The 12,124-nt window shown below is 42.1% G+C and overlaps 1 protein-coding gene across 3 annotated transcripts in view; it reads left to right on the forward strand.

Moving 5' to 3' along the window:
- LOC103138758 (protein phosphatase 1 regulatory subunit 37) overlaps nucleotides 1-12,124 on the forward strand; it is a 39,004-nt gene that overhangs the window by 20,123 nt on the left and 6,757 nt on the right. For all 3 annotated transcript variants that reach the window (XM_007553092.1, XM_016671974.1, XM_016671975.1), the window contains 2 exons: nucleotides 1,424-1,565; nucleotides 1,720-1,886. In XM_007553092.1, the coding sequence (XP_007553154.1) occupies nucleotides 1,424-1,565; nucleotides 1,720-1,886 (309 nt within the window). The remainder of the gene's footprint in view (nucleotides 1-1,423; nucleotides 1,566-1,719; nucleotides 1,887-12,124) is intronic.

Consider the following 12,124-nt stretch of genomic DNA (forward strand, 5'->3'; position numbering starts at 1 on the left):
AGGCCTTTTAATAATAAATGTATATATTTTTTTTCATCACAGAGCAATAAGAGTTGATTTAATAAAGGTATTGAAGTAAGCCCCTAATGTCTATAAAAATGTGCTCAAACTGCATTCATCATGTCTACATTATTCTGACTTCTGCTTTATTTATTCAGGTTAATTCATGAGAAAGGTTTTTCCACATCAGGACACTTTTGTAGTCAAGGGATGTTGTACTTTTCCTAAATCCTCTGAGACTGATTTGTTTGGTTACATAAGTTGTCGTTTCTTTGCTCTTAGTGCTGGAAAACAAGGAGAAGACTTTGCAATTCCGTTTCCGTTCGCATACTTGGGCTCTTTGAATCACCTTCCACTGTCTTGGTTGGCTACATAAACAGCTCCTTCTTGTCTTGTGAGATACTATTGTGGAACTCAGACGGGTGGAAATTATGGCTGAGCCATATGATCTGCAGTGTTACCAAAAGAAGAGCAGCTTGATGAAATAATGGATGTGACCTGCCACTTCTAGGAGTACACCATAATGACCATAATTAGACCTTGAGCTGCTCATGTGGATTATGATGGAGGATGGGGGCAGGGTGGCATTTAACTCATCTGCTTGAACTTTTTTCCAGGAGATTAGTTGTGTTTTAAGTCTTGATGACGATGTCCAGGTTTCCTTTGTTCTGATAGTATTTGGGGGTGATTGTGTTACACAGAGCTCTTGTTGTTTTCCAGTTTAAAGTCAGCATGTCATGTGTGAAAACATACTGTGTTTTTGGTTCTTTCACACTCCCCGCTTCCCCTTAAACTTCTCACTCCAAACCCTGTGGGGTTCACGTTTGACAGCTTTCAACCACGCAGTCGCCTCTTTAATTGTCTGCTATTATCCCTCGTGCATATCCATCCGGGATGCTCTCCCTGCTCCCGCCATGCGTCGGATGTGGAGGCTCTTCTGTGTGCCTCAACTTGGTGAGGAAAAGGGACTGAGAAAGGGGAGGGAGGAGGGTCTGGAGCGTGTTTGTTGTCACGGCGGTGCAAATTAACTCCAAAAGAAGACGCTCTCCAGGTCTGTCAGTCGCCTGCCTGCGTGTTTCCACCCCCGTGCTCCGTCTCTTTTCAGAGCAGTGACCAGAGGAGGGTGGCGAGGCGACGGGACGCAGCCAGGAGTGGGCGTCGCGTTCCTCTTCAGGCGACGTGGGCCCCTCGTGCACCAAACACCCCCAGCTTCATGCACCAGCTAATCAACCTTCAATGCTAATGCGACTCTGGAGAGAGAAAACAGAAGTTCTGAGTGTTTAACATGAGAGGAAACATTTTTAAATGGAATAATATTCACAGCTGAACGATGGAAGTCCAAACTTTTCCATCTCACCAAGCTGACATTCTCTTGACACTGACACAGATAGCGATTTAAAGTTAATGAACCCTGTTTCTGCAGCCAGGCCTGAAGATCCTGGAGGTCCTGGATTTAGGGGACAATCACCTGGGGAACGAGGGCATCCAGGTGATCCGGGAGCCACTGATGGTGAACAGTTCCCTGTTGCATCTCGGCCTTGCCCAAACCAACATCACCTGTGAAGGTACGGCACACTATAACTTCTAAACATCTACACCCTCGTAGATAATTACATCATTCTTCTGAGATTTTCTGTATGGCTGCTGCTGAAAACATCTTGAAGAATACATTTGTGGCACTAATTTTTGAAGGTGCCTCATCTGTCCCTCCATGTAAAGGTGCTGTGGCATTGGCCGAGTTCCTTGCTGAGAGTCGTCTCATTCAGAGGCTGGACCTCCATCAGAACCAAGTGAAGCTCGGAGGCTTGATGGCCCTCAGCCTGGCGCTGAGGATCAATTGCTCTCTGTCTCATCTGGGTGTGGATCCCATACCTCCACAAGAGCTGGTAGGTGGCACCAATGTGGTCTGACTCAGGATTTCCTGCTGCAGTCGGCTGACTCTAGAGCTCTTGGAAATGTTGGTCGATTTATTCCAGTCGAGAATATCTTAGATCTTAGCAGTCCAGTTTGCCATAGTTCACAGAACCTAAATTAATGTTAGCTTTCCAATACTAAACTGAGTTGGAGTGCTTGTTAATCCATGTTCTACCATTTACCCGAGACCAAATGGAGGAAATAAGAAATTCACCCTACTTTGTTATACTCCTTCATGTAAATAACTCTACAAAATACTGGAACTCCTTCAGTTACAACAGTAACTTATTCCCAACCTAAAAATGGCACTCAAATCCGTTCTCTTCTGTCCTAGAGGCCTCAGACGTAAAGTTACTACTGCTTAGACTGGGTTCCTTGCTTTAAGGTTTAAAGAACTTCAGAGCCTGAGGTCTTTTCCTGATGAGATCCACCAGGTGTTGCAGGGCTACTGCACAACCCACGCATGGCGGCCTTAGTCCTCGACAAACCTCTTCAAAATAACTCAGAAAGGGCCCCCACCACACACATGCTATATTGTTTTTTTTTTATGCTGTATTGTGAATTTATAATGAATTTACAATGAAAGCATAAAAAGCCAGTCATTTTGGGTTGGGGAATGTTATGGTTATGTCTCTATATTTCCACTCTCCAGTAGTTTCAGGTGATTTTTTTATGAATTTCTACTCAGGTTTTTGTTGTGTTCAGATTTGTCTCTTGTATAGTCGAAGTTTGTGATGTTATGCTTTTTTTTTGTTTGTTTTTTTTGTCTCCACCTTTCCATGGCTGCAGAGGCCTGAGGAAAACGATGCCATAACTTTAATACATGCCCCTGCTGGATCCACTAAATAATTACCCACACTTGCCATCTGTTTGTCATGATTTTATCTCTGCTGACTTATTTGCATATTAAAGCATTAATTAAAATCTCGAAGGAAAGGGATGCTTACTTTAAAATTAACTCTGAAGGCAATCCGTGCACAGCTTCCAGAGTAGTTTTATTTTTGTTTGCAGAGGTTTACTGTTTGTCTGCGTGTTGTTTACACGATTAAGTCTGATTTTTATGAAACGCCTCCTCTGGCTAAAATCAGGCGAAAAGATGTGCCAGATTCTGGAGGATGTTTCTGTGAATGTGTGTCATTAAAGCTGGGATTTCTTCATCTTATTCCTCAGTTCCTTTCCTCCCCTAAAGCTGCCGAGAGATATGATTAGCATTCCCGCCGTTGTTGGGAGCTTGTGTGGCCGGGCATTTTAAGGGACTTGTAATAAGGGAATTTTTTAAGCCGTGGCAGGTTCTGGAGCCACACAGATGGGATTTGTCTTGCCGTGGCCTATCCAGGTGGGAGGAGTGATGATCGTATTAAAAACCAAATCTTTCCATCAGAAAGCAGCGGGTGGCCAGATCAAGTGTTCCCGCTCATTCACATTCCCCAGGCCGCAGAGGAATACGTGGAAATTCGGGGAAAATAAGTGTTGGAGGGGGTTACGGCACTTGCTGTTGTGCGTTGTGTGTGATCCGCCGTGTGTGTGGTTTCATGGGGAGGTGGAGGAGCGCGGGGACGACTGGGGATGCGCATATTTAGGGAGCGAGAGAAGAAGAAGGTAGAAGAAGGAGAGGAAATCTGGGTCCTCTCGTCTTTGTTTACAAGAGTCGGAGTTTTCATGTCTGTTGCCACACTGCTCCATTTGATCAGTGGCCTGTTTGCTGTTAATTATTAATTATTTACCCTTTTAAAATATTCATGCTCCCTGGCCCTGGTGGAAAGCAGCCTTTTCTGAGGGGCATCTTCTCTCTGTAGCCACTGCAAGAGGGAGCTGTGTATACATCCTTATCAGGGGAGCCAGCTAATGAAGTGAAGTTCCTCTGCCCGACACGCTCTTAATCACACATTGGACAACGGGGCCTTGGCGCCTGTTTGATGCCTAAATATTTGGCTTTGGATTTGTCCAACATGAACGTCCTGTTAGCTTAAGAGTTAGGAGATAAGGCAGGAGAGTGTCCTCTTTTGAATGTCGCATGTCAGAGAGGTGCGTCGTCTTGTCTGTGGGATCAGTTTTGCAGTGGATTGTGTGTGTGGATATTCAGTAACTCGTTCATCTTGGTGTACTGAAAAAATGGTGATCTGGTTTAATAAATAGTTTTTGTTCTTAAGCTGAATTGTGCCATTTTAGTCCAAAACTTTACGGTCAAAAATAAAATCGCATTGTCCTTATAGACTTTTAAAACAAACTTCAGTCATTAACAACAAACTCAGCCCCTTTTTCCAGGATTATGTGGCCACTTGTACTCAGTAGTTGAACATAGCGTTACGCTCACGGAGAGTTGTTTTTTCACAGCTCTCCTGAGGTTCCACAAAATATTTCAATCAGATTGAGATTCGTACTGGGCCGTTGTAACTTCTTGTTCCTTTTCGTTTTCTTGGCATTGACCGGTTGTGCTTTTTGTCTTGCAAACATCGGCTTGGGTTGCCTTTACAAACTCACATGGTTGTTTCTCTTTGGTTTTCATCCAAAGCAAAGTTACCTTTAGAAACTTGTGATATTTGCTCCTTCCTTGCTCTGCTCGGGTCAACTTTGATCGGTCGTGTCCATTTTTTAACTTTGTTGACTTCTCTGTGTAAGCTTCCGTCTTGCTCTGCATGACGTCTGAGGGTAGGGTTGTGTTTTTGTTGAACTTTGAGGAAAATACAGCACACAAGGAAGCATTGTCCTGTCCCAGTAGGGCAGCTGGGTGACGGGACAGCCCGACCATGCATGCAGCTTGTATCATGATGACATTGCCGCTCAGGGGAGTCAGCAGCAACCACGCAGAACAAGTCTCACGGTAAAGCCTCGGAGGGTGGCAACAAAGTGGGCTCCAAGCAGATGGATGGATCTGAAATCAGACTGTTCCCAGATCTGCACTGAAACTGCAGTACACAACAAGGCTCACAGGACTCAGTCACCTTGATGGAGCCACTTCTCATCTTACCAGATGAATTAACAGACACTAATAAAGGGAGTGTATTGTGCAAAATATTTTTTTAGTTGTATATTATGTTATAGTGTCATTCCCTCATCAAAAACATACTTGGAGTGTCGCTTTACCTATTTTATGCATGTTTGAGGAATCATTGAATCTCCTACAGCAGCCAGTCAGAGTGACTGAATCATTGCTCATATGTTATCTTGAGTTATTATAAGATGCTATATGTAATAAACATAACTTAAAAGAATCTTGACTTCACAATTTGAAGCTTTGACATTGGCCTCTGTCCGTTTAGGAAGCTCCTAGGCTTTCTAACACGCTACCTGTTAGAAAGTTATGTCGACGATTTATACATGTGGACATAACTGGACAATACAAGTAAGGACAAATATGAAAACTTAACCATGAAATTAGTTTTTTGTGGCTGCATATCTGAAGGGATACCAGTGCAGCATTGTATTCTGATGTTATCCAACATCTGGAATCAGAGTTGACTTTTCCTTTTGATGCCTCTGAAAGGGACAAAGCTAGATGAGTCTCTCCAGCAGTCGACGGGGGTTTAGGGGTGGAATAGCTGAAGGGTAGCTGGGTGGGTGGGTGGGGGGTTGGTGATCCCCTGTTTCTTTGCAAACACAACAACAACAACTGCAGCAACACACTCGTCGCTGCGCTCCTGATGTATTTTCAGGCAAAAACAGGCATATTTGCCAGCTGTGTAATTTACTGCGGCTCTCATTTGCATATTAAAGCTTTAATTAGCCCCTCTGAGCGTGAGCGTGTCTCAGTGTGTGCGTGTGTGCTAGGTTGGGGTACGGAGTTGGGGGTATAATCACTTCAATGTGCAGTCAAGAGAAGAGCGGGATGGGTTTGGATCAGGGCTTGGTTCGAGTCCTGGGGTAAGTGGTGCTGCTCCGTGCTCCGGTTCTGATCGATCACAGCAAGAGTCATTTCCAAAAGGCCCAGAGAAGGGTGACATTTTCTATCCTGAGGAAACATCCAAAATGTAACATCTACATTTCCATTCGAACAGGAACTGATGTCTGCAAAAAAAATTTTTTTTTTTTTTTGCGAGGATGAGGTAGATTTTCAGCTGTATCGAAATTAGTGTATTTCACAAAAGTGCAATGGAAACAAGTTTCTTTTTTATGCATCACACAAGTCATGTGATCAACAACCGCATGGCACTACTTGTGGAAAAGATGAAGAAGACAACAGGAAGTGGTATGACGGTGATGGTACGGTACAAATATATTCATGTGTGATTTTAATTCCCTTTCTTATTTAGTGGAAACACCGCAAATGCGAAATTGTGTTTTTTCGACATTAGCGTAATGTTGACAAGGTTTTGCACACAATTGTAATGGAAATGCAGCTAATGGAGAAATGAATGACTGGATTTTTCTCCTTGATCTGTCACATCTGGGACTTAACTTTAGGTGGGAGATGATTTCTAGATGGATGAGATATTTACGTTCCAAGGGCTAAACTAAACTGTTTGGTCTGATTATGGTCTGAGCTTCGAGACTAAATGTCCTACATAAATTGTTAACATAACGTCATATTCAAATATTATTGAATATTCCAATAGCATATTCAGTAGCATACTTCTTGTGTGACCCTGATGCTGACCTCAGTTTTTTATAAACAAGACTTTAGTGCTTTCTGTGCAGTAGAGTTGCACATATTCAGTTAATTTGCTAATGTGTTCTTTTTAAAAACTTCCTTTGATTTGATTGATGAAGTTTTATTTTGTTGTTTTGTTTCACTCAGCAACTTCTCTGTAACACTTGTCACATCAACACTTTTGCGGAGCCACACAGTAGTTTTATGCAGAGGGGAATTTTCTCAGTGGTCATAGCCCAGTAAGTACACATTTCCCACTAAGACATGCAACACGCTCGCTCAAACAACTTGGCATAATGACCAAAACACTGGAAGTTCTGCAATTGATATGGGTCTCCTCTGCATAAGAGGGGGCGTATGTATATAAGCTGAGCACAAGTGGGGGTATCGGATCGCATCGGCTTTCAGCGGGCATGTCCTGAGGCGCCACGCTCAAACAGTCACCCATCAGCAGCTGGCAGCCTCTCATCTGACTACCATGAAGTCCCATGCATGTCTATCTCTCTCCCTCCCTTCATCCACAAGCCACATCCCTTTCACTTGTGAATGGCGGGCTGACTGCAGAAATTGCCCCTGTCCACTATGTGTGCTGAATATTTAACTATGAATATGAAATATTTTGGCAAGACTTCAACCACCTTCAAAAAGTGAGAGCCCCTGCAGCTCTCTGAGCATGCAATCCAAATATCCCGAGCTCTATGTGCTCTCCTGAATCGATCATCCCGCCGCTGTATGGAGAGATGTCAGGAGACCGAGTGCTGAGTGATCTTCTCCGGTTGGCCACCGGAGTCAGCGACTGAAAGTGAAGCTGAGGAAGATAAGCAAAGGCTGCTGCAGTTTAGGGTTCAGGAAGAACCCGAGTTTCAAACCTTTTACGCTATCTTCCGTCATACTCCTCCTGAACGGAGGTCGATAGTGGTGAATAAAGTTCAACATCGAGCAGTTGAGAGTTTAACATGTTCTGTTCCTGGAATTTTGTTTACAGAGGTAATAAAAGCAGCTTGTACAGCTTCTTTCAGAGACTATACTACAGTAAACATGTATGCACATGAGAAACAAAAGAAGAATTTAATCCATTTAGTTCATAATTAAGGAGAATTCAAAGGTTTTTTATTCATGTTTTGACTTAAACAGAAAAGAAACATGCAACAGACTGAAATAAAGATATAAAATATGAAAATGTGCAATAACATCAGGTCAAATGAATAACATATCATTACAATTATTTTCTATATCAAACTATGATAAGGAGGTGAGGGCTTGTTTGGTGGCAGTGGTCCCTCCACCTGTAAGCAGGTGAGGAACATATTGACAGTCCAATACAGAAATATGAAACAATCACAATCACAAGTAGAGAAATTTGCACTTTCCAGTTAATCTAACATATTTTATGGACTATGGGAGGTAAAGAAGAGTACCCAGAGAAAACCCACACATGCAGAAGGAGAACACACACACCTGGTCTATTAACTATCTGAGTTTCTGTTTTTTCCCTGCCTGCTGTACAGAAGCTCAATGTTTATTTTATTAAACAAAAAGGTTATGTTTGCTATGATTTGGATATTGAAAACCTGGAACATTAGTTCAGAATTTGGTGATTAGGCTTTTCTAGTCCAGACTGGCAGCCATAGTACAGTCGTGCCTACATCCATACACCAAGTGGCAGGGGAGGAAGCTGAATGCTTACCTGCATCTTTCCAACTGCAACACAGCTACTCTTCCCACAGAAGAGCCATAAACTTGAAAACAGTCTGTTCCAGACCCAAGTACATGCTCAAATCTTTGCATGTCATGATTTTTCAGATAGCTGCTGGATTTTTTATTTATTTTTTTGACACTATAGTATCTCTGCATTGGATTGCTACATAGCTTCTAATTTAGAGTGATTCTAAATGAGATTGATCATATTGTCACTGATTTGCACAGACAGCATGATCTGATGTGGGAGCAGTAATGGAAAGATTATCTCAGATGTTCACCTGGACCTGAACTGACTGCAGCTTCTATCCAGAGTCAGCATCCTTCCTTCCTACTAAGGTTCAGTAATTTTCCTCAACCTATTCTTGAAGAATAAAACTAAAATGAAATTGGATTGGATGAGTTTGACTGCAGAGCTTCTCATTTATCAAAGGTTCAGCGAATATGCTGGTGTTCCTGCCGTGGAGATGTTAAACAAAGCTTAAGCCATATGTTGGTGTTAATCAGCAGATGGTCACTGTGTTGGTGACCAGGTTGTTGTTGCTGGTGTCATCCTGCCTGACTTGAGACAGACTTTTCCTTCTCAGCCTCTGAGTGAATATTTCTGCTGCGGCAGACCGAGTGAGAAATTTCTGAGTCCTCCTGCATCACGCAGGACATCCGGCCACGCTGTCTCACAACATCTCAGCCACCCTTTTCTCCCCCCGCCCCAAACCACAGCCTGGACCGGGCACCATGGAGAGGAGGTAATTGGATTTGTTGTCACTTTCACTGGCTGACAGGCTGGATCTGTCTGCTCAGCTTAGTGATGAAGACATCAGCGTGACAGGAACCTTGGGACAGGATCAGCTGGAGTCCTGGACACAGCCAATAAATCTGTGGTCATGCCACGGCCATGACGCCTTGGCCGCAGCCAGCTGTTACCTCTGCCACCTCCCCTCCGGCGCCGGTGCCCGGTCCACAGCTTGGGGAGTGGGCAGCCTTATTAAAGCAGATGCCAGATCCCCTTCACTCTGCTGGAGAGGTCAAGGGGATTCATCCCAAACACTCCTTCGTGCTTCTTGTGGTTCTGGGCAAAATTGGCACCAGACGCTGGTGTCCTGGCATTCCCCGTGAAGCGCACTGTAGTTAGACATCTTATTAAAGCGCCGACAGGAAGCCAGTCAGAGTCAAGCTCTGTAGTTTCAGCTTCGTTGCAGCTGTCCCCTGGTTCACCTCAACAGAGCCAATGATTTATGTCTTCACAGAAAGACCACAGAACTACTCAGCTGATCAATTCGTATCGGATAAAATGTTACATGAAAATATGAAGAAAAACTTGATATATGGTCAAAAAAAAAAGATAAAAACATGTCACTTCCTTTGCCGTTTTTCTCCTCTTATCCATTACAATTTTTTGTTTTGCTTGACTGAACCTCATTCCATGAACTGTGGTAAAGATGATGATTTTCCCAGTTTGTACTGTCCTTATTCCTTCTACTAACTCAAAACCTTATGGTATAAAGTATGCAGTGTTTTTTAAACACATCTTACTCCATCGTCCTCTTTTGGAGTCAGGTCAGGAGTGGAGAAGGTCCTTCTTTTCCCACAGCCATTGTTTTGACAAGTTGACAGAATTTGACTTTCCATGAATGTGGCCTTCTTCGAATTCAAAAGTTTACTAAGATTACTATGCAATTAAACAATTTGGGAAGTCAGATGACATTGTCGTGGCTTTATGAGATTTCCATTGATTTGTTAATTCATGAAATCATCCTCTGCGTCCCAGAGAGGAGTGTGTTTTGACATACGGTCTGTGATTAATCGCCAAGACAAGAACAAAAGACCTAGAAGACGATTCTGGCTGAAGCTGGTAAAAGAGTGTTTTTATCCAGAGTGAATCTAGTTCTGTACCAACGGAGACTGAGAGGTCACTCAGCAAGGAAGAGGTTATGACTCAAAATGCATCATGACAATATCATGAAATAAATATCTCCACTACACCAGTTGTGTCTGGAGGAATGTCCCAAAAATTCTGCAAACTATTGTGAGAAGCTTCTGTAAAGATACTGAAACTGTTTGACCCAAGTCAGACAGTCTAAATGGCAATTCTATCATATCCTAGCAAATGTGTAAACATCTGCAATTCTTTTATAATAACATTAATATTTTGTCCTATAGGTTTTCTCTGAGGGTTTTCTTTTCATTTACCCCTAAATTCTTTCTTAATTTCTGTTTTGATGTAGCTACACCACAGAAACACCATCATACATTTAAGTTGTGCAGGTTTTCTAATCTAAAGATTAATAGCTTATTGATATGAGTGAGCATGCAGGAAGTTTTAGCTCATCTTTACCAAACAGATCACTACCAGACTGTAGTTGTTGTAAAATTATCGTTTTGGAGATAAAAAGCATTGATGTCTGTTTTTAGAGTCAAAGAAACTGAAGAACTGTCTGCATCAACAACATCCAGCAGCCAAAGCACGCAGATTTTTATTTATTTATTTATTTTTTTACAGTGGGGTGGTGGGGCGTTGTGGTGTTGCACTTGTAAAAGTGTGAAGATCAATTAAACAGAGTTAAAAGTGCTATTGGCCGGGGGTCTCTGCAGTGGTCTCCTCAGATAATCAGCAGCCCAGGGCCGTCTGTAATCTCATGGAGGAGTGTTGGCTTTTCCACGCTGCTGCTAAAAACAGGGATTAGAAAGTTACCGCTGATAAACGCTGAGAGCACAGAGGGGATGGGGGCAGGTGGAGTCAGGGTGTCTCTGTTTGGGTTTAAAAAAAAAAGAAAAAACTACAGAAATGTGACTACAGAGAGGTTAAAAGTACAGAAATGGCTTTTTGTTTTATGGATAGAAACAATATAATCCCAAAAAAAAAAAATACTTCCTTTCCACCGACACAAACAGAAAATACCACTTCAGCCACCCATCTTTAGATTTTCATTGAGATTGGACCAAACAAACATCCCTGCATCAAATGCAGATTTATTATTCTAATCCCAACTTCATCCGGCCATCTTCAGTACACGACTTCTTCTCTGCATCAGTCTGCACTGGTTGTGATCAGTCGGCAGGGTGAGTCAACATAAAGGTCTGTTTAGTGTGAGACGTGGTGAAGAATAAAGGCTGCAGATATCACTTAAAGCTGCGGTATTCAACTCTAGTCGTTGAGGTCCGAAGAGGAGAAACTTTTAGTAATCTATAAAGCAGAAAATCAAAAAAATTCAACTTTGTGGTCAGGTTTTATAATTATAAAAACAATAAACCAGTTTCTGTCTCTCCACTTTAATGTTTGTACTGAAATACAGATCGAGCTCCTTCCTTTACATTTATAATAGATACATGTTTTAAATGTGTTCTATTGCCTGATGTAAGATTTTAAAAGTCAGTTATTCAAAAGTGGCTCATTAATGAAAATCAAATGTTTGTTCTGCAAAGAAAACTTCTGCACTTTTTTTCAAACTCAAAATTCATTTAATTTCTGTCATTTTAGAATCCGTCTTCTTCAACACTTTCAATCATTTCTTTGTCAAATAATTGTTTATCCGTCTTAACAAGTTTAGATGAGCCCGAGGTGTATTCCTTTACAAATAAAATCACTTCAAATACTTGCACAGTACAATCACGCTGCATATTTCCCTTCACTCCTGGGAGCAAGAACTTGAATTCCTTAACAAATTTAACCAAAGTTTTCAGCTCCCGTTCCAATTTATGAGTTTGTTTTTCCTCTTCATCATCAGGAGGAGGAGGAGGCTGAGCTGCTGCTGCAGGAAAATTAAACAGCCTTTCTTTCTTTCTCTGAGCATTTACAGACCTAAAGCTATGAATTCAAATCACAACACAAAAACAGGACAATTAACTAAATATAAGTAAATCAAGCTGCATTCCTGCAGTGTTGGATTTTTTTTTTGTTTGTTTTGTTTTGTTTTGTTTTTTTCT

This window comes from Poecilia formosa, unplaced genomic scaffold (genome assembly GCF_000485575.1).
Source record: "Poecilia formosa unplaced genomic scaffold, Poecilia_formosa-5.1.2 Scaffold54, whole genome shotgun sequence".
Lineage (NCBI taxonomy): Eukaryota > Metazoa > Chordata > Actinopteri > Cyprinodontiformes > Poeciliidae > Poecilia > Poecilia formosa.